The 22,966-nt window shown below is 42.3% G+C and overlaps 2 protein-coding genes across 9 annotated transcripts in view; one reads left to right on the top strand and one right to left on the bottom strand.

Moving 5' to 3' along the window:
* Positions 1 to 790: 790 nt before the first annotated feature.
* LOC129825018 (probable ribonuclease ZC3H12D) lies at positions 791 to 20,131 on the top strand. Its single transcript, XM_055884662.1, has 6 exons — positions 791 to 956; positions 14,748 to 15,302; positions 16,890 to 17,029; positions 17,564 to 17,798; positions 18,134 to 18,237; positions 18,771 to 20,131. The coding sequence occupies exons 2-6, from the start codon at positions 14,974 to 14,976 to the stop codon at positions 19,799 to 19,801; spliced, it is 1,839 nt and encodes a 612-aa protein (XP_055740637.1). The 5' UTR covers positions 791 to 956; positions 14,748 to 14,973; the 3' UTR covers positions 19,802 to 20,131.
* A 281-nt stretch (positions 20,132 to 20,412) lies between these two features.
* LOC129825016 (TGF-beta-activated kinase 1 and MAP3K7-binding protein 2-like) overlaps positions 20,413 to 22,966 on the bottom strand; it is a 73,127-nt gene continuing 70,573 nt past the window's right edge. For all 8 annotated transcript variants that reach the window (XM_055884654.1, XM_055884656.1, XM_055884655.1 and 5 more), the window contains one exon: positions 20,413 to 22,467. In XM_055884654.1, the coding sequence (XP_055740629.1) occupies positions 22,355 to 22,467 (113 nt within the window). In that variant the 3' untranslated portion in view covers positions 20,413 to 22,354. The remainder of the gene's footprint in view (positions 22,468 to 22,966) is intronic.

Here is a 22,966-nt window from a genome sequence, read left to right as displayed (position 1 = left end):
ACAATACTTAACCCTCCCCCTGAATGAATTGAAAAAGCATGACTTTCCTCCATTATACGACATATTACACTCATTACCGGGATGGTTGTTCCAGTTTAGATGATTGTGGTACTCTCTGGATTCAATCTTCCCTACCCCAGCAATCATTCTGATTGCGAGTGAAAAAATGTCACTTAACCCAACTTTGTCTGGATTCAATCTGGAATTACACATCACTTTGCAAGCCAGCATAATGTGACTTGCAGGCCTGATGTGGCCTGTAAACCAGGACTTTCCTAACACAACTGAAGAAAGGCCTTACTATGCAGTATATGTAATTACTGTCATAAAGAATGTAATTTTAAATGCTAATAAGGCTGGTGGAACCGTTCATAGACGGTTCTAGGAAGAACCCTCCAAAAGTGAAATGGTTCTTCTTGCAAAAACCTTTAGATAATTAAATATTTTTTAGGAGAACCCTACATAGAGGGTCATAGGTCGAACCCTTTGCAAAGGGTTCTACCTAGCACCAAAAAGGGTTCCCCTATGGGGACAAACCGAAGAACCCTATATGGTTCTATTTAGCACCTTTTTTTCTAAGCATGTAGTGAAGCGGAATGTAAAAAATGGCTCAACTTACCCCACTCTCCCCTATTAAGTCTCAAGGAGACCCACTGTGTTGTAACGCCACACCAGGAAGAACAGAGAAAGGGGGAAAACCCTCTGGGCTCACATACAACAAGCTTTATAGCCAAAACTCTGCATGGGGCTACAATGAGGAAGTGAAATGACTGCATTTGTCTTTTGCTTCCTTGCTGGCAATGGTCTAAGTAAAGTCTCAGGAGACTTCCTCATATGAATAAAAACAGTACACACAGGTTCTGTCTCTCACCGTGACCGAGGTGTCTCTCTCATTCACACAGCAACAGGCTCTCTACCAGACAAGCAGGCTGATGCTTCTTCTAACCACCACAACAGTAAGTAGAGAGAGAGCAAAGTTAGCATCTAATATCCAAATCTTGTTGAGCTGCAAGGGTTTACAGTAGGTAAATGTTTGTAACTTCTTAGAGCCGAAGTAATTTTTTTGTTAGTTTTTGTTTCTGTGATAGTTCATTTGGATTATGTGTCTTCCTGATATACATTATATTACATACACCTGAATAGGAAAACCTCTGGTCTTTGTGGTTGAATCTGTGTTTGGAATTCACTGTTCGACTGAGGGACCTCATAGATAATTATATGTGTGGGGTACAGAGAAGAGGTAGTCATTCAAAAATCATGTTAAACACTATTATTGCACACAGAGTGAGTCCATGCAATTAATTTTATGCCTGACCGTATGTAGGCTTGCCATAACAAAGGGGTTGAATACTTATTGACTCAAGACATTTCAGCTTTTAATTTTTGATTCATTTGTAAAATGTTTGAAAAACATAATTCCACTTTGGCCTTATGGGGTATTGTGTGTAAACCAGTGACACAAAATCTCAAATTAATCAATTTTTAATTGTGGCTGTAACACAAAAAAAAAATTAAGTCAAGGGGTGTGAATACTTTCTGAAGGCACTCTATCAGAAATAAATCCGAAATAATAAAGGCCAATAGCTCATTATTTTCATAAATAAAAGGAAATAAATAATCTCAAACTGCAGTGGTCAAATGATTTGCACACGGAAGCAAGCACCAACAAGCATCACATGTGCATTGAGCGTGGCAAATGCACTCTACAAATTAAATATTACTTTTATTATATAGACAGAAAAATATACATGTAAAAGCTTAATTACATAAAGGAATATTCGTGGGAATATAGCCATAATATAAACAACAGAAAGGAGAAGGGAAAATATTTGAAAAGTCTACAGTTTAAAAAATACATTGAGAAGAAGCTTCTCCCTTGTGTGGATGCTACTTCTCAAAAATGTTGATATTTCTTATAATATCTATTGTGCTATTTTTTTATTTGATTGGAGAAAGAAAATGGTGCAATAAACTAGAGAACTATTTACCACAAAATACAGTTGAAGTCGTAAGTTTACATACACCTTAGCCAAATACATTTAAACTCAGTTTCACAATTCCTGACATTTAATCCTAGTAAAAATGCCCTGTCTTCGGTCAGTTAGGATCACCAATTTATTTTAAGAATGTGAAATGTCAGAATAATAGTGGAGAGAATGATTTATTTCAGCTTCTATTTCTTTCATCACATTCCAAGTGGGTCAGAAGTTTACATACACTCAATTAGTATTTGGTAGCATTGCCTTTAAAATGTTTAACTTGGGTCAAACGTTTCAGGTAGCCTTCCACAAGCTTCCCACAATAAGTTGGGTGAATTTTGGCCAACTCCCCCTGACAGAGCTGATGTAACTGAGTCAGGTTTGTAGGCCTCCTGCTCACACACGCTTTTTCAGTTCTGCCCACAAATTTTCTATAGGATTGAGGTCAGGGCTTTGTGATGGCCACTCCAATACCTTGACTTTGGTGTCCTTAAGCCATTTTGCCACAATTTTGGAAGTATGCTTGGGGTCATTGTCCATTTGGAAGACCCATTTGCGACCAACCTTTAACTTCCTGACTGATGTCTTGAGATGTTGCTTCAATATATCCACATAATTTTCCTTTCTCATGATGCCATCTATTTTGTGAAGAACACCAGACACTCCTGCAGCAAAGCACCCCCACAACATGATGCTGCCACCCCCCTTGCTTCACAGTTGGGATGTTGTTCTTCGGCTAGCAAACCTCCCTCTTTTTTCTCCAAACATAATGATGGTCATTATGGCCAAACAGTTCTATTTTGGTTTCATCAGACCAGAGGACATTTCTCCAAAAAGTACGATCTTTGTCCCCACGTGCAGTTGCAAACCGTAGTCTGGCTTTTAATTTTTTTTTATTATGGCGGTTTTGGAGCAGTGGCTTCTTCCTTGCTGAGCGGCCTTTCAGGTTATGTCGATATAGGACTCGTTTTACTGTGGATATAGATACCTTTGTACTTGTTTCCTCCAGCATCTTCACAAGGTCCTTTGCTGTTGTTCTCGGATTGATCTGCACTTTTCACACCAAAGTACGTTCATCTCAAGGAGATAGAACACGTCCTTCCTTCCTGCGTGGTCCCATGGTGTTTATACTTGCGTACTATTGATTGTACAGATGAACGTGGTACCTTCAGGCATTTGGAAATTGCTCCCAAGGATGACTCAGACTTGTGGAGGTTTACAATTTTTTTCTGAGGTCTTGGCTGATTTATTTTGATTTTCTCAAGATGTCAAGCAAAGAGGCACTGAGTTTGAAGGTAGGCCTTGAAATACATCCACAGGTACACCTCCAATTGACTCAAATTATATAAATTAGCCTATCAGAAGCTTCTAAAGCCATGACATCATTTTCTGGAATTTTCCAAGCTGTTTAAAGGCACAGTCAACTTAGTGTATGTAAACTTCTGACCCACTGGAATTGTGATATAGTGAATTATAAATGAAATAATCTGTAACATTTGTTGGAAAAATGACTTGTGTCATGCACAAAGTAGATGTCCTAACTGACTTGCCAAAACTATAGTTTGTTTACAAGAAATTTGTGGAGCGGTTGAAAAACGAGTTTTAATGACTGCAACCTAAGTGTATGTAAACGTCCTACTTCAACTGTATATACAAAATAATAGAAATAGGAGCAAATTAGCCTGAATATCAGGACACACAACTGAAACGCATTTCAACAACTAATTAATATGCACATTGCATGTGAAACTGTTCTTTAGAGATTACAACTCCTCTGTCCCCACGAAAAGTGTGTTTAGGGATCCATCTACATTCATTCCACCTGGGTGGGCCTATTGACCCAGCTGTGGACACATACTACAGACTGGTGCATAAAGACATACACAATATATACAAAAGTACGTGGGACACCCCTTTCAATTAGTGGATTAGGCTGTTTCAGCCAAACTGCTGCTGATAGGTGTATAAAATCGAGCACACAGCATTGCAAACTCCATAGACAAACGTTTGCATTAGAAAGGCCATACTGAAGAGCTCAGTGACTTTCAATGTGGCACTGTCACAGGATCCACCTTTCCAACAAGTCAGTTTGTCAAATTTCTGCCCTGCTAGAGCTGCCCGGGTCAACTGTAAGTGCTGTTATTGTGAAGTGTAAACATCTAGGAGCAACAACAGCTCAGCCGCGAAGTTGTAGGCCACACAAACTAACAGAACGGGACCGCCGAGTGCTGAAGCGAGTAGCATGTATACATCATCTGTCCACGGTTGCAACACTCACTACCGAGTTCCAAACTGCCTTGAAAGCAACGTCAGCACAAGAACTGTTCGTCAGGAGCTTAATGAAATGGGTTCCCATGGTCGAGCAGTCACACACAATGCCAAGCGTCGGCTGTAGTGGTGTAAAGCTCGGCGCCATTGGACTCTGGAGCAGTGGAAACGTGTTCTCTGGAGTGATGAATGACGCTTCACCATCTGGCAGTCCGACGGACTAATCTGGGTTTGGCGGATACCAGGAGAACGCTACCTGCCCCAATGAATAGTGCCAACTGTAAAATTCGGTGGAGGAGGAATATTGGTCTGAGGCTGTTTTTCATGCTTTGGGCCCCTTAGTTCCAGTGAAAGGAAATCTTAACACTACAGCATACAATGACATTCTAGACGATTCTGTGCTTCCAACTTTGTGGCAACAGTTTGAGGAAGGCCCTTTCCTGTTTCAGCATGACAATGCCCCCGCACACAAAGCAAGGTCCATACAGAAATGGTTTGTCGAGATTGGTGTGGAAGAACTTGACAGGCCTGCACAGAGCCCTGACCTCAAAAGTCCCCACAGCAATGTTCCAACATCTAGTGGAAAGCCTTCCCAGAAGAGTGAAGGCTATTATAGCAGCAAATGGGGGACCAACTCCATATTAATGCTTATGATTTTGGAATGAGATGTTTGACGAGCAGGTGTCCACATCAAATCAAATTTATTCATATAGCCCTTCTTACATCAGCTGATATCTCAAAGTGCTGTACAGAAACCCAGCCTAAAACCCCAAACAGCAAGCAATGCAGGTGTAGAAGCACGGTGGCTAGGAAAAACTCCCTAAAAGGCCAAAACCCAGGAAGAAACCTAGAGAGGAACCAGGCTATGAGGGGTGGCCAGTCCTCTTATGGCTGTGCCGGGTGGAGATTAAAACAGAACATGGCCAAGATGTTCAAATGTTCATAGCCTTTTAAAATGATACACTTGGATTAGCTAACGCCATTGGAACACAAGAGTGACGGTTGCTGATAATGGGCCTCTGTACGCCTATGTAGAGATTCCATTAAAAATCAGCCGTTTCCAGCTACAATAGTCATTTACAACATTAACAATATCTACACTGTATTTCTGGTCAATTTGATGTTATTTTAATGGACAAAAAATGTGCTTTTCTTTAAAAAACAAGGACATTGTAGTGTATATCAAGCAAGTATTTTTACATTCCACAAGTATTATCAGATCAGCTGTTTTGTACAGATAATTATCAGACTCAAGTTACAAATGCTGGTGAACACTCAAATAAAAACATTTCACAAATGTAGTGCACTGGGCCTTAACTAGTCCTGTATTAGCGTACAAACGCAGCACCTCCACCCCCAAACTACTTCCTGTGGCTATGCCCTTATGATATCACCTTACCTCCTTACATTCATTCTGTTGATGAAAACCGTTGTTTACCTCTTGTGTCGCACACATTTCATTCAACATTTAATCTAGCTCACAATCAAGGACAGCTGTGTATTCCCTTAAACAGTGGTGAAGTGTGGGCCTGTGACTATGTAGCCTTGTGACACTGTCCTACTGGACTCTGTGCAGGTACCTAGTTAAGTGTAATGGAGTATTATTGTATGTTGGAATCTTGTTATCTTCCTGCAGATGGCAGTATTGAGTCATGACCTGAGGGCCCACTTATTTTCTTTCTCCAATCAAATCTAGATGTAGACTTTTCAAACATATTCCATTCTCCTTTCTCTTTTTTGTATTATGGTTATATTCGGGAATCTCACTAATATCCCTTTATGTAACAAAGCTTTTTAGTGTGTATTTTTCTGTCTTTATATTAATAATAATAACAATAATATTTAATTTGTAGGGCGCATTTCCCACACTTAATGCATATTTGAAGCTTGTTGGTGCTTGCTTCTGTGCGCAAATTATTTGACCACTACAGTTCGAGATTATTTATTCCCTTTTATCTATGAAAAGAAGCTGACACTGGCCATTTGTTTATGATATATTTCTGATATTTTAGCTTAATTCAATCAATTTATATTATGGTGTTTCTATACCAAGAAAAACTCTAATACATTTTACAGTAGCCTATGTATTGCCTACCTAAAACATCCATTGATACATTTGAAGTCCTTAAAAATAGAAACGACATATACTAGTGTTAGAAAGTAAAATATAACCTAGATATACATTGCATTTTGAAAGGATTCAGACCCCTTGACTTTTCCACGTTGAGTTACAGCCTTATTAAAAAATGTATTAAATTGTTTCCCCCCTCATCAATCTACACACAATACCCCATAATGACAAAGCAAAAGCATGTTTTAAAATTTTTGCAAAACAGAAATATCACATTTACATACAGTGGGGCAAAAAAGTATTTAGTCAGCCACCAATTGTGCAAGTTCTCCCACTTAAAAAGATGAGAGAGGCCTGTATTTTCATCATAGGTACACTTCAACTATGACAGACAAAATGAGAAAAAAAATCCAGAAAATCACATTGTAGGATTTTTAATGAATTTATTTGCAAATTATGGTGCAAAATAAGTATTTGGTCAATAACAAAAGTTTATCTCAATACTTTGTTATATACCCTTTGTTGGCAATGACAGAGGTCAAACGTTTTCTGTAAGTCTTCACAAGGTTTTCACACACTGTTGCTGGTATTTTGGCCCATTCCTCCATGCAGATCTTGTCACGTCTGCTCCCGCTCTTCCCCTCCCCCTGGCGCTTGAGGGCGCCAGAATGCCTTGCATCACTCACTCCTGCCATCCATCACGTACACCTGCCTTTCCTCGTCACGCGCATCAGCGTTATTGGACTCACCTGGACTCTCTTATCACCTGTTCATTTCCTCCCCTATATGTGTCAGTTCCCCAGCTCTGTTCCCCGCTTCTGCATTGATTGTTTTTCTGTTTGCTAAGCTGTTTATGTCTCGTTCCATGTCCGTTATTTATTAAATGTTACTCCCCGTACCTGCTTCGTCTCTCCAGCGTCATCCTTGTGATAGATCGTGACAGATCTCCTCTAGAGCAGTGATGTTTTGGGGCTGTTGCTGGGCAACACGGACTTTCAACTCCCTCCAAAGATTTTCTATGGGGTTGAGATCTGGAGACTGGCTAGGCCACTCCAGGACCTTGAAATGCTTCTTACGAAGCCACTCCTTCATTGCCCGGGCGGTGTGTTTGGGATCATTGTCATGCTGAAAGACCCAGCCACGTTTCATCTTCAATACCCTTGCTGATGGAAGGAGGTTTTCACTCAAAATCTCACGATACATGGCCCCATTCATTCTGTCCTTTACAATGATCAGTCGTCCTGGTCCCTTTGCAGAAAAACAGCCCCAAAGCATGATGTTTCCACCCCCATGCTTCACAGTAGGTATGGTGTTCTTTGGATGCAACTCAGCGTTCTTTGTCCTCCAAACACGATGAGTTATATTTTTGGTTTCATCTGACCATATGACATTCTCCCAATCTTCTTCTGGATCATGCAAATGCTCTCTAGCAAACTTCAGACGGGCCTGGACATGTACTGGCTTAAGCAGGGGGACACGTCTGGCACTGCAGGATTTGAGTCCCTGGCAGCGTAGTGTGTTACTGATGGTAGGCTTTGTTACTTTGGTCCCAGCTCTCTGCAGGTCATTCACTAGGTCCCCCCGTGTGGTTCTGGGATTTTTGCTCACCGTTCTTGTGATCATTTTGACCCCACGGGGTGAGATCTTGCATGGAGCCCCAGATCGAGGGAGATTATCAGTGGTCTTGTATGTCTTCCATTTCCTAATAATTGCTCCCACAGTTGATTTCTTCAAACCAAGCTGCTTACCTATTGCAGATGCAGTCTTCACAGCCTGGTGCAGGTCTACAATTTTGTTTCTGGTGTCCTTTGACAGCTCTTTGGTCTTGGCCATAGTGGAGTTTGGAGTGTGACTGTTTGAGGTTGTGGACAGGTGTCTTTTATACTGATAACAAGTTCAAACAGGTGCCATTAATACAGGCAACGAGTGGAGGACAGAGGAGCCTCTTAAAGAAGAAGTTACAGGTCTGTGAGAGCCAGAAATCTTGCTTGTTTGTAGGTGACTTTTTAAGTGGGAGAACTTGCACAATTGGTGGCTGACTAAATACTTTTTTGCCCCACTGTAAGTATTCAGACCCTTTACTCACTACACAAGCCACTCCTGCATTGTCTTGGCTGTGTGCTTAGGGTCATTGTCCTGTTGGAAGGTGAACCTTAACCCCAGTCTGAGATCATGAGTGCTCTGGAGCAGGTTTTCATCAAGGATCTCTCTGTACTGCTCCACTTCATCTTTCCCTCGATCCTGACTCGTCTCCCAGTCCCTGCAGCTGAAAAACATCCACACAGCATGGTGCTGCCACCACCATGCTTCACCGTAGGGATGGTGCAAGGTTTCCTCCAGACGTGACACTTGGCATTCAGGCCAAAGTGTTTAATCTTGGTTTCATCTGACCAGAGACTCTTGTTTCTCATAGTCTGAGAGTCCTTTAGGTGCCTTTTGGCAAAAAAACTGTCTGATTAGGATGAATAATATCCGACAAGACCTTTTTAATTCTTTGCGCTATGCATTTTGCGAGAAACACTAAAGTGTAAGGGGCCTCCAATTTTTTAAATGAACTGGATCTTTATATTTACCACTTGGTTCCTGTTTCAGAAATAATTAAATCAGACCTTATTGTTGAGTATGTTAACACATGTTAATAATGGTCCTCTGAATACATCAACAAAGGTTAGGTATACCTCAACTGGTATGCCATCCAGCCCTAGAGTTTTCCCGGACTTAAAGGCTTTACTTGCATCAAGAAGTTCCTCCTCTGTAATTTGGCCATGAGTCTACAGCTATTAATTTTACATTATTCATAGAAAAAAATCCATACAATTAACTTTGGTTAGTGGAGATGGAGGAGACTGAAACGAAAACATATGCCAAAGTACTTGCTTCCTCTTTCAAAATATTCTTTAGTGAATCATGGGTGATTCCGTCATTAGTTTCAGTAAAAAAAAAAATTGGTAGCATTTCTATGTTGAAGATAAAAAATAATATGGGGCATTTTTCTCCATATTCCATCCAGTTTGCTTTATTTTTTTATAATAAACTCAGCAAAAATAGAAACGTCCTCTCACTGTCAACTGCGTTTATTTTCAGCAAACTTAACATGTGTAAATATTTGTATGAACATAACAAGATTCAACAACTGAGACATAAACTGAACAAGTTCCACAGACATGTGATTAACAGAAATTGAATAATGTGTCCCTGAACAAAGGGGGGGGGGTCAAAATCAAAAGTAACAGTCAGTATCTGGTGTGGCCACCAGCTGCATTAAGTACTGCAGTGCATCTCCTCCTCATGGACTGCACCAGATTTGCCAGTTCTCGCTGTGAGATGTTACCCCACTCTTCCACCAAGGCACCTGCAAGTTCTCGGACATTTCTGGGACGATTGGCCCTAGCCCTCACCCTCCGATCCAACAGATCCCAGACATGCTCAATGTGATTGCGATTCGGGCTCTTCGCTGGCCATGGCAGAACACTGACATTCCTGTCTTACAGGAAATCACGCACAGAATGAGCAGTATGGCTGGTGTTATTGTCATGCTAGAGGGTCATGTCAGTATGAGCCTGCAGGAAGGGTACCACATGAGGGACAAGGATGTCTTCCCTGTAACGCATAGCATTGAAATTGCCTGCAATGACAACAAGCTCAGTCCAATGATGCTGTGACACACCGCCCCAGACCATGACGGACCAACCACCTCCAAATCGATCCCACTCCAGTGTGCAGGCTTCGGTGTAACGATCATTCCTTCGATGATAAATGTGAATCCGACCATCACCCCTGGTGAGACAAAACGACGACTCGTCAGTGAAGAGCACTTTTTGCCAGTCCTGTCTGGTCCAGCGACGGTGGCTTTGTGCCCATAGGCGACGTTGTTGCCAGTGATGTCTGGTGAGGACCTGCCTTACAACAGGCCTACAAGCCCTCAGTCATGCCTCTCTCAGCCTATTGCGGACAGTCTGAGCACTGATGGAGGGATTGTGCCTTCCTGGAGTAACTCGGGCAGTTGTTGTTGCCATCCTGATCCTGTGCAGGTGTTGTTACACGTGGTCTGCCACTGCGAGGACGATCAGCTGTCCGTCCTGTCTCCCTGCAGTGCTGTCTTAGGCCTCTTACAATACGGACATTGCAATTTATTGCCCTGGCCACATCTGCAGTCCTCATTCCTCCTTGCAGCATGCCTAAGGCACATTCACGCAGATGAGCATGGACCCTGGGCATCTTTCTTTTGGTGTTTTTCAGTCAGTAGAAAGGCCTCTTTAGTGTCCTAAGTTTTCATAACTCTGACCTTAATTGCCTACTGTCTGTAAGCTGTTAGTGTCTTAATGACCGTTCCACAGGTGCATGTTCATTAATTGTTTATGGCTCATTAAACAAGCATGGGAAATAGTGTGTAAACCCTTTACAATGAAGATCTGTGAAGTTATTTGGATTTTTACAAATTATCTTTGAAAAACAGGGTCCTGAAAAAGGGACGTTTCTTTTTATGCTGAGTTCATTTTACATTTGATCTTTCTTGAATAAGTCTCTCCATATCTTTTTGTTGTTCCTCTAACTTATTCTGTCTCTATGGTACAGTTGTATTGCTATCTATCTGTACTGTTAGTCCTTCTATTTCTTTTGTTAATATGGACTCTTTGACCTAAATTGCTTTTGTTTTAGAGATGAGCGTAGAATTGCATGGCCTTTAAAGGCACATTTAAAAGTGTCCCATACATTAAGGGGATCTGCTGTACCTATGTTATGTCGGAAATTGTCTGTTATAAATATCTTCACCCACGTGGAAATTATGTAAGAGTATTATAAACACCTACATTGTAGAATAAAACTCTGAAATAACACATATGGAATCATGTAGAAACCAAAAAAGTGTTAAACAAATCAAAATATATTTTATATTTGAGATTCTTCAAAAAGCAACCCTTTGCCTTGATGACAGCTTTGCACACGCTTGGCATTCTCTCAACCAGCTTCACCTGGAATGCTTTTCCAACAATCTTGAAGGAGTTCCAACTTATGCTGAGCACTTGTTGGCTGCTTTCCTTTCACTCTGCGGTCCGACTCATCCCAAACCATCTCAATTTGGTTGAGGTTGGGGGATTGTGGAGGCCAGGTCATCTGATGTAGCACTCCATCACTCTCCTTATTGGTCAAATAGCCCTTACACAGCCTGGAGGTGTGTTGGGTCATTGTCCTGTTGAAAAACAAATGATAGTCCCACTAAGCGCAAAACAGTTGGGATGGCGTTTAGCTGCAGAATGCTGTGGTAGCCATGCTGGTTAAGTGTGCCTTGAATTCTAAATAAATCACAGACAGTATCACCAGCAAAGCACCCCAACACCATCACACCTCCTCCTCAATGCTTCACGGTGGGAACCACACATGCAGAGATCATCCGTTCACCTACTTGTTCCTCACAAAGACACTGTAGATGGAACCAAAAATCTCAAATTTGGACTCATCAGACCAATGGACAGATTTCCTCCAGTCTAATGCCCATTGCTCGTGTTTCTTGGCCTAAGCAAGTCTCTTCTTCTTATTGGTGTCCTTTAGTAGTGTTTTTTTTTCTTCAGCAATTCGACCATGAAGGCCTGATTTACGCACTGTCCTCTGAACAGTTGATGTTGAGATGTGTCTGTTACTTGAACTTTGTGAAGCATTTATTTGGACTGCAATTTCGGAGGCTGGTAACTCTAATGAACTTATCCTCTGCAGCAGAGGTAACTCTGAGTCTTCCTTTCCCGTGGTGGTCCTCATGAGAGCCAGTGTCATCATAGCGCTTGATGGTTTGCACTGCACTTGAAGAAACTTTCAAAGTTCTTGAAATTTTTTGTATTGACTGACCTTCATGTCTTAAAGTAATGATGGACTGTCATTTCTCTTTGCTTATTTGAGCTGTTCTCGCCATGATGCATCAAATCAAATGTTATTTATTTGTCACATGCGCCGAATACAACCTTACAGTGAAATGCTTACTTACAAGCCCTTAACCAACCATGCAGTTTTAAGAAAAATAAGTGTTAAGTAAAAAATAGATAAGTACATTTTTTAAATTAAAAGTAAAAAATAATTAAACAGCAGCAGCAAAATAACAATAGCGAGGCTATATACAGGGGGTACCGGTACAGAGTCAATGTGCGGTGGGGCATCGGTTAGTCACAGTCATTGAGGTAATATGTACATTTAGGTAGAGTTAAAGTGACCATGCAATATGGGCTTGGTCTTTTACCAAATAGGGCTATCTTCTGTATTCCCCCCTACCGTGTCACAACACAACTGATTGGCTCAAACACATTAAGAAGGAAAGAAATTCCACAAATGAACTTTTAACAAGGCACACCTGTTAATTGAAATGCATTCCAGATGACTACCTCATGAAGCTGCTTGAGAGAATGCCAAGAGTGTGTGAAGCTGTCATCAAGGCAAAGGGTGGCTATTTGAAGAATCTCAAATATAAAATATATTTTCATTTGTTTAACACTTTTTTGGTGACTACATGATTCCATAGGTGTTATTTCATTGTTTTGATGTCTTGACTATTATTCTACAATGTAAAAAATAGTAAAAATAAAGAAAAACCCTTGATTGAGTAGGCGTTCTAAAACTTTTGACCCCCATATACTACCCACCACTGCGACCTATATTCTCGCGTTGGCTGGCTGTAGCTACATATTCATTGTCAAACGCACTGGCTCCAGGTCATCTATAAGTCTTTGCTAGGTAAAGCCCCGCCCTATCTCAGCTCACTGGTCACCCATACCAACACCCACCCGTAGCACGCGCTCCAGCAGGCATATTTCACTGGGCATCCCCAAAGCCAAAACCGAATTTGGCCGCCTTTCCTTCCAGTTCTCTGCTGCCAATGACTGGAACGAATTGCAAAAATCACTGAAGCTGGAGAATTATATCTCCTTCTCTAATTTTAAGCATCAGCTGTCTGAGCAGCTTACCGATCACTGTTCCTGTACACATCCCATCTGTAAATAGCACACCCAACTACCTCATCCCCATAGTATTACTTACCCTCTTGCTCTTTTGCGCCCCAGTATCTCTACTTGCACATCATCATCTGCACATCTATCACTCCAGTATTAATGCAAAATTGTAATTATTTTCGCCTCTAGGGCCTATTTATTGCCTTACCTCCCTACTCTTCTACATTTATGCACACTGTACATAGATTTGTCTTTAAATTTTTATTTTATTTATTTATTTATTTCGTGTTATTGACTGTACGTTTGTTTATGTGTAACTCTGTGTTGTTGTTTTTGTCGCACTGCTTTGCTTTATCTTGGACAGGTCGCAGTTGTAAATGAGAACTTGTTCTCAACTGGCCTACCTGGTTAAATAAAGGTGAAATAAATAAATACAAATAAAGTTGGCATGTGTCTAGTCTGGTGCAGAATGAATATTCTGGTTTGAGATTAAATGGTGTGAGGGGATGTGGTTAGATGTAGATTATTCAAGCTGTGAAGAGGTATAAGATCATCAACACTGTTCTCACTTTCTCACATGCAAGTGAACATGGGGGTGTAGGGCACCTGAATGTAAAGTGATCTTCAACTTGTTATCTCAAGGTTTGTGCATGTAGATGACTAACTGGCATGGTATGCTTCTTTGTTCGAATATATATTAAAACATGGCACTGTTCGTCTTAGCGTGACGCTGACTTCCTCTTTATCCAAGAGGCAATAAACAACTATTTTATCAAAGTGATTACACCACTGCCTTTCAAAGTCAAATGCAATCAGAATGAAAGGGTGCTATGAAGGAACAAATGATGGGGGTGGATGGTATTTAAACATAAGGCCTAACAATTGTATGCGTGCATACAAGTGTAACTTCACATGCTAAAATAGAGATAAGGAGTTTCACTGAGTGCTTGTTCACTGTTCACTGTCTACGATCTGTGTAAAATACACATTATCTTAATATGGTTGACAACTTCTTGCTGTTCTTAGAGTTAAGCACATCCCGGAACCAGAATAGAAGGTAAAGGGTGGAGTGAACCTGTATGGTATGTATGTCACTTTTCACCCTCCCAGTCATTAGTGCAGTCACTTTGTAAAATAATTGTTAGGGTTTTCCAGATTATTTTTAGAAGATGTCTGACTGGGTTGGTGTTAAGTTTTTGCAAAACAAATATCACAAAACATTTCTGTTTTACGACAAACATCCTCAACGATTCCAGTGGGATATATTTGTTATGACAACGGACACCACTGGTATCAGACACCAAATGAAAGCATTAGAGCAGGGCTTTATTTAAGTTGGCCTGAGACTACAGGGGCTTTCTCGACCTGTTATGACGTGCGTGTGTGATCATGAGGCTGTGGCAGCGCAAGCAGCCAATTCTATCGCTGCCAGTCTAACCACATTCAAAGTGTCTAAAAGTCCCTCTGACTCCACCATGATACTTCCTGTGTTTACAGAACCAGAGAATGCCTCACCTCAACCCTCGTCTCTTCTGCACCTGTCAGATCTTCCAAAACTGACACTGTTGCTGTGGAAACCATGATGAAATGATAGAAAAGGGAGGCGAGGAGGATTCCCCAACAGACAGAGCCCTGCCAGGAGACTGGAAGGAGGACACCTAGACTACTTAGAGACACTGACAGAACTGAGGGAGGAAGCCTAACTGAGCTAAGGACCAGCAGCATGGACAAGCAGCATGGAAAAGTGGAGCGCTTCCTCAAGCTGGGCTACTCCCACAGTGATATTGTGCGCGTGTTGGAGAGCCTGCGCCATGACGCCCAGACCAACGACATACTGGAGGAGCTGATCAAGACCTGCCAGACCCCCACTACCATCACCCCCACCCCATCCATACCAGCCAGCCGCTCAGCCTACTCCAGCCCACAGCTGATCCCCCGAGGCTGCAGCTCTCCCCAGCCCAGCCAGCCCCTGCGGCCCAGCTCAGCTACAGACAGGGATCCCACTGGGGGATTCAGACCAGTGGTCATTGATGGAAGCAATGTGGCCATGAGGTGAGTGTACTGATCCTCCATTTAGGACTATAGGGATTGTAGCATTAGATGGATAAAGACAGAGTACTGGATGAAATGCTGGCACAAATGAAGGTAATGTAAGTACTAATGGGGGAAAAACATAACAGCACATAGGGATTTATCTGGTCACAGACAGTACCTGTATTGTCACGGTATATTGCCCCCATAGAGAGCATGTGAAGTAGTACATCAATGTTCCTTTCATTTTTACTTAATGCGGCTACCTGACTTGTCCTATTCTTGGCAGACGTTACCCATGGAGGTATAAATAACGGTGTTACCGTTGCGTGCCAGTAACTGACTACTATATCCACTCCAGTTTCACGTCACAGACCAACTCATCTCACGCTTCCTCGTTAATAGAGAGGGAAGCGAGAGTGGGCGATGCTTTGAGGTGAATTTCAGAAGAATCTGCGGTGGCTGGCAGGTGACCACAGGTGTATTAAAGGATGACCTTTGCCTTCAACATAAATAACTCGTATTCAGATGCAATGGCAATTGGCTATCGATCAATAGCAACAGATATGCTATAACAATAGTGAGAGGAAAAACAAGCTAAAAATACTCTGAGATAATCAACAGGTGATGGTGGGAGGAGATGAAACTATAGTAGAAACCGAGAGGAACAAAACAACATGTTCACTTCTCATAAATCGGAGAACTTCTTTCTGACACAGATCACTCGTCTTGAATTAGATCTGCTTTTTGTGGGGACTGTTGCTGAACTTTGAAGGGTTCTACTTCTAAGGCACAGTCACTCCTCTCATACTCACCCCGTTGTCAGAAATCTCAGTGACTGTGCAGTTTGCTTACAAAGCCACCTTTGATTACTTAAGTCCTGAGTTTCCTTGTCCCTAAAGGTCTCTGTCTGACTGGAGAGAAAAATTAATTCTACCCAAAACACTGTCTCAACTTTCTAAGCAAAGGACATCTTTCTACTAATCATTGTGTATTTTCTATAACATCATTGTTGTGCTAGTGTTGTTGATGGGTTCGGTGCCCCAGTGGTTTTAAAAAGGCAATGAGGTCTTATGTTTGGTGCAAAGCTGCCTACCAATTCCTGATGGTTGTTGATTGCTCTATTTACTGCTGCCTGTAGGCAAATCATCCTCTCTCAGTGAGCTGCTGTCATTCAGGCCCTTTGAGACCTCCACACAACAAGTCTTAGACCTATCTAAAGTTCTGCTGGAGACATCACGCCACTACTATACGGGATGCTGCAGCTCACATCTGTCATACGAGGTTAAATAAGTGTAACATTATATCTTATCCAAGCTTTTCTAAGAAGAGAAGAGTAGTGTTGTTGAAGAGGCACACAGAGATTCTGAGACTTCCTGTTATTCCAGTTTATAGTCATTCGGGGAGATAGTTTTCCCTTAAGACTGGTTTCTGGGATTGAAGGACACACAACTGTCTCTTTGCTGTGGTTCTGCAAAAGAGTTCACATGAATTGGAGTAGTTGGGTCACATGGCTGACAGGCTTTCTGAGAAGGGAAAAGAGACGTGACAGCTGTTTAGAAGTGAAAAAAGGAAGCTAATTTTCATACTCTGCCCCTGTCTTTGTAGCCATGGCAACAAGCAAGTGTTTTCATGCCGGGGGCTGCTGCTGGCAGTCAGGTGGTTTCTGGAGAGGGGTCTTCGTGACATCACTGTGTTCGTGCCCCTGTGGAGGAAGGAGCAGCCCAGTCCCGAGGCCCCCATGACAGGTAGGACACACACCTGTTATACTGTCTGACCAGGGATAGATGGCACTGTGGAGCTAAAGGTCACCAACACACAGTAATCTACAATCCCTTACAAAACAGCTTAGTTTTGAAACTGCAGTACAAGTGCTGTGGTATTTTGCAGAATAACAGCAGTTGAACTGCAGTTATACTGCAATGTAGCTGCAGTTACACTGCAAAAGGACTGCAGTATGGACGCAGTATTTGCAGCATATTGCTGTTATATTGCACTCTGACTGCAATCTTTTTTCGTAAGGGACATTAATGGTCCAGGTTTCAATCTTCTTTATGGTCTTTTATAACTGAGAATTGTTGTTCACACCATGTCTTCAGACCAAATGGCACCCTTTTCCCTATGTAGTGCCCATAGGGCTTTGGTCAAAAGGCTCAGGTCAAAAGTAGTGCACTATATAGGGAAAAATGTGCCATTTGGGACAAAGACCATGTCTTGTTAATGGTTGACATATGATCCATCAACTCCGTGAAACCCTAACCTCTCGTCACGTGGCCCTGCAGATCAGCACATCCTCCATGAGCTGGAGAAGAGGGCGATCCTGGTGTACACCCCGTCACGCTGCGTCAACGGGAAGAGAGTGGTGTGTTACGACGACCGCTACATCGTCAAACTGGCCTACGAGTCCGATGGCATCGTTGTGTCCAATGACAACTACAGAGACCTGCAGATAGAGAAGCCAGAGTGGAAGACATTCATAGAGGAAAGGCTGTTGATGTACAGCTTCGCCAATGACAAGTAAGTCCCAACACTGAATCACTCAGCAAAGGTCAAATCAAATCAAATCAAACTGTATTTGTCACATGCGCCGAATACAACAGGTGTAGACCTTGCTGTGAAATGCTTACTTACAAGCCCTTAACATCTATGAGGGTACCTGATGCAGGGCCTATAAGGAGGATATAAACCATTTTAAATTGGGGTTGGGGACAGGGATACAGTACGAGAGATGGTTCCACCACCTACAAAATCACTCCAGCTTGTAAACATATGATATATCTGTAACAAAGGCATGACTTCCAAGAGTTTTGAGCGTCATGCTTACTTTGTCTTTCTATGACTTTATATTCGAGGTTCATGCCTCCAGATGATCCTCTAGGAAGGAATGGCCCAACGATTGACAACTTTCTGATGAAAAAGCAGTCCCCAGAAAACAAGCAGCAGCATTGCCCGTATGGTTGGTAGATATTATTACAATACACACTTTTATTTTCAGTTTCCTTTCTCATTTATCTGGGGGGGTTTGACTGTAACTCATCCAATATGAGCCAGCTGAGCAGGATTTGATTTCCAATTTGTGATTAGCAGTTGGGTCTTGGGATTTTATTTGGTTGCCTGTCAGTTGTCTGTTGGCCATAAGAGAGCAGCTCCACTCCAAGGCACAGTACCACTCACAAACAAAAGGACACCCATAATAATAGAGCTTCAGATTAAACGGTAGGCCTGGGATTATTCCTGTCAGGGGAGTACAAAGCTCCCTCATAGCACTACACCATGTACCTAGTGGATCAAAAACAGGCTGGAGACCAGACCTTATTTTTGTTTGCCTTGCTAAGTGTGTTTACAGTACTGAAGAAGGGGGGGAGAGGGCTTTACAGTACACTCAGACGGACACACATCCTTGTTGACAGTCTCTTTAAAGAGATACATGGTACATCTGCAAGCCGTGTTTTGAAAGCCCATAAATATTCCTTATTTGTTTCTTTCCAGGAAAGAAGTGTACTTACGGAGTGAAGTGCAAGTTCTACCACCCAGAGCGCTCCAACCAATCACAGCTGTCTGTGGCAGATGAGCTGAGAGCCAAGAGCAAACCTACTGCTCAAACAGACAGGGAGCGGTCATTTCTTCCCTCAGGCCCCAGCCCTGCTCTGATCCAGGAAGTCAGCCAGGAGGCCCACACTTACTCCCCTTATGAGCTGGATCTAACTACTACTCATCTATACAGACATCTATCCACACCGCCTCCCCTTATAAAAGAAGAGCATTCCCATTCCCACAGGGCTTCGCCGAGCGATCAGTTCACCAGCCAGAGAAAAACAGGCAGCCCAGCTCTACACCACAGGTCCAGCCTCCGCCTCTGCCCTAGCCCAGACACTGACGAGGCCTTCAGCTCCCTGGAAGCCTCCCTGTCCAGACTCTATGGCCAGGACCAGACCAACAACACCAAGGGGCCAGTGGTGTCCTACACCTACAGCAGTGGGGTGGCCAACTGCAGCCAGCGCAGTGGGGACTTCTACCCTTCCAGCACTTCCAGCAGTCACAGCCACACCAGCAACCAACAGAGGCTCAGCCTGGGTGGACCCTCCTCAGCCTGGGATGCCCCCCAAAAACTGCCACAGTGTGGCTGTGACGACTCACAAAGCTTTGAGTGCAGCCCGTGCATGTACAGACACCAACATCTCCAGCCACGGCTAGGAGAGTGCTCCTATGCTGTTCACAGTAACCATATCCATTTCACAGAGCAGCAGTACCTCCAGAGTCCTCCCCCACAAAGGCAGAGGCACAGCCTCCCAGAACACAGCCCGGGACAGGGCCTCTCTGGCGAGAGAGTGGGGATGACCAGGTCCAATGGAGGTAAAGCTCCAGAGAGTGAGCAGAGGAGGAGTGTGAAGAACCAGCTCAGCACCCTCTTCCCCCACAGCATGGTAGACTATGTGATGAGTTTGTACCCACACACCCTCAATATGTCAGAGCTGGTGCCTCTGATTCAGAGGTTCCGAATCAGCCACATTCCTTTCTAACACGCAAGACCTGTGATGATTTCTCTGTAAGCATTAAACACAGTAGTCCTCAGCAGACAAGAGGAGGAAAGCTTTAAATGTAGCAATCTGAGCTGAATGTGTTTGAATGTGCTGAATGTGTATGTCAAGTGCAATGCACTACTGTCTCCTGAATGATGCTAGTTCATTTTGAATCTAGCATTGACTTAAATATATTCAAAGCAGCATGTGTTGTTTTATCATGTAGCCTCAAACTGAGGGAAGCTATAATACAAAATGGATGTTGACCTGTATGTAATGCAGAATAATGCGATCCTTGTCATGTTTCTTATCCATATTAAACATAAGTCATTGGCAATTGTCTGATTATCCATCTCATTTACACACTGCCATGCTCCCTGCACTTTACCATACCAACTATTTTAGGTCTCTACTGCCATCTATTGGAGTGAGGAGAAATGATCCAAAGACAATTGTCATCACGTCACCACAAGCCAACAACCAATGGAATGGAATCAACAAGTAGAATATCCAGTAAGAAATCCAGAATAGATTTTTTTTTCTTCTTTTTTTCTTTTTACAAATAACTTATCTGTTACAAAGACAGTTTTCCCAGCTAAAATCAAACACACTTTAGATATCCAAATTATTTTATTTTATTTTATTAATAAAACAAGTATGAACTGACTCTTCACACCGAGCTTTGCAGATAAAGCTGAAAACTGGGTTTCTTTGGGGGTTTTAGAGGGAAAAAATATGACATAAGTGCTTAACAGAGACAACAAAGAATTTAGCTTCTACCTAATCGTTTTAACAATATACTAAGCTTTGGTAAAAAAAAAAAAAAAAAACTTGATTTGTGACTGCATAGATAATCAATACAAATGCCAATCTAAGGCATTAATGTAAGGCAACATGTAAAAAACCTTCACAAAGAATAATAAACTATTCCACAATTAAGGTAAAATCATTACAATGGTAAACTTTTAAACCATCCTCATCAAACAAAAGCTTCACAGGACAAATTAAACCCAATAAAAACAAGATACAAAGAGGACAGTCACCATTTTGTCACACTTTACTAGAAATGTAAAGATGGCACTGTCCTTGTCGTCTTTTTTTGGAGGATATATTCTAAACTTCTGGCCAGGAGGAGATATGGTAAGGCACATACCTATATAAATATCTGCTGATTTGAAACAGGAATACTTTAAAACATATTCATTCTGATCTTTGGAACACTAGAAAACCCTATTTAAACTGCATAGCAAAATACTCTGATTCTGAAAGCCCTCAGGAAACAGTTGCCTTCCACAAAGCTGTACATAGACAACACCTTAATACAATTACCAAAGTCTTTTCTTCCATCCGATTTGAAAGCTTCTATTTTGATGCAAGTTTTAGGATGAACTAAAAATTCATGGGTCTCGTGACGCTGAGGTGTAAAAGTCCCCAAATATTAAACCTACATTCCAGTTGTCAGATAAGATGTCATTCTGCTTATGAGCTTTTTTCACCAGTCCAAGAGCTCTGGCATGCTAGAAAACTCGTCCATCTTTCGATTTTGCTGCATCTGCAGATCGTACACAGGAAATTCTGCATTTACACAAGCGATGAACAACAGACTGAGTGAACGAAGCTTCAGGACTGCAGAGTTCTCATACAACTGCTCCCCTTTTTTACACGATACTTAAATTCTCACAGAAATCAAGTAAAGAGCTTAAAAGGGACACTGTGCTTATTGGTTTGAAAGAATGGAAACAAAACAAAGTTAATAAAGTCTATAAAGCTATACTTACAGGAAATACATGTGTTTCATAGAGTGAGGAAGAAAGCATTTTAAGGCACATTCAAAAATTATGTACAGTAAAAAGCTCAAGGGTATTTCCTCCCTCTATGTACTGTACACAAAAAGCATGCAATTTATTTTTCGTTCTTTTTACTGTAGATTGAAGAGATTGATAAGGGACACTACAGGGGAGAACGAGAGGCACGTTTTGGTGGCAGTAATAACACTGTGAGTTTCCCCCAGCCATCCTATAAAAACAGCAACCAAACAAATAGTCCACAAGTAGTCTGTTAGTTTTCCCTTCAGGTGTGAGGTGAAAGCTGACCAAAGTTCCCATTCCTGATTAGGCCATCACAAATCAGCAAAGGCACGTTGGCACCCATGTTGGTTTTCGTGCGTGTGTGTGTGTGCCCTCACACTGCAGGACACCGATAATACTGTATAAGGAAGCAGCGAGGCATCCCCAGGGGTAAAGTCGCCCGTCGAGCGTTGAGCAGGGGGGGTGACCCACGCATGCAGAGACTCCAAGGTGAGGTATCATCCAACTCTGCTGGCTAAGTAAAGTAACACAACCTGTAAACACTATCCAGTCAAGCCTTCAGCATTCTACAAACCTCGGAGGAGGGGGGGGGGGGGGGGGGGGGCAGGCCCAAAATGGAAAAAACTACAAACCCTGTCCATTCATTTTCTTACCACTAGCAAAAGAAAAACTTTTCAAATCTAGTTTCTTTGATTCTCATTGAAAAGTGGAGCGGGGTGTTGGGTATCGTCGGCGTCTTTGTGGCTCAGAAGTGCCGTGGGAACTCGCACTGTTCACAGCGGTTGAGGGCCGGGTGGTTGAGGAAGGTGCAGGCCGTGCAGCTCCACTGCGTCCCCTCGTCTTCCTCCTGGTCTGACTCTGGATAGAGGGAGGGAGAGAAAGAGAGAGAGAAAGAGGTGTTAGTCACCCAACAGACTACAGAGATAAACACACAGACAGCTGCAGGCAATGAACATCAATCAATGTGGGCTCAGAATGTCAAGAGTGAATCAATGTGTCAATCAATGTGCTGGTTTGTTTTTCAGCAATAAAAATTGTATTTTGTCACTGCACCACTGATGGTTTGAATTGGCAGTTGGTAGTTGCTGAATCACTGTGGTTCTTTAACCCTCCAGGATGTGTCTTGCACAAGAAAATGATTAAAGGGGCAAACCGCAGTTGAAACAATAACAAAGCGTCCCCCGCCCTTTTCAGTAAAAAGCAGAGGGATGGGCCTGGAGAAATACAACCACTCTCAAATTCATAGACAGAGCTATGGATGCAAGTACTGACCATTGATGGTATTAAAATTATAGATTTAACCATGTTGAGACTATAGTGTTTGTTTACATGTACTTTGTTCACATTGGAGTAAAAC

This window comes from Salvelinus fontinalis, chromosome 27 (genome assembly GCF_029448725.1).
Source record: "Salvelinus fontinalis isolate EN_2023a chromosome 27, ASM2944872v1, whole genome shotgun sequence".
In the NCBI taxonomy this organism is placed as follows: Eukaryota; Metazoa; Chordata; class Actinopteri; order Salmoniformes; family Salmonidae; genus Salvelinus; species Salvelinus fontinalis.
Note: the sequence above shows the minus strand (reverse complement) of the source record. Positions and strands in the feature narration are given on the sequence as shown.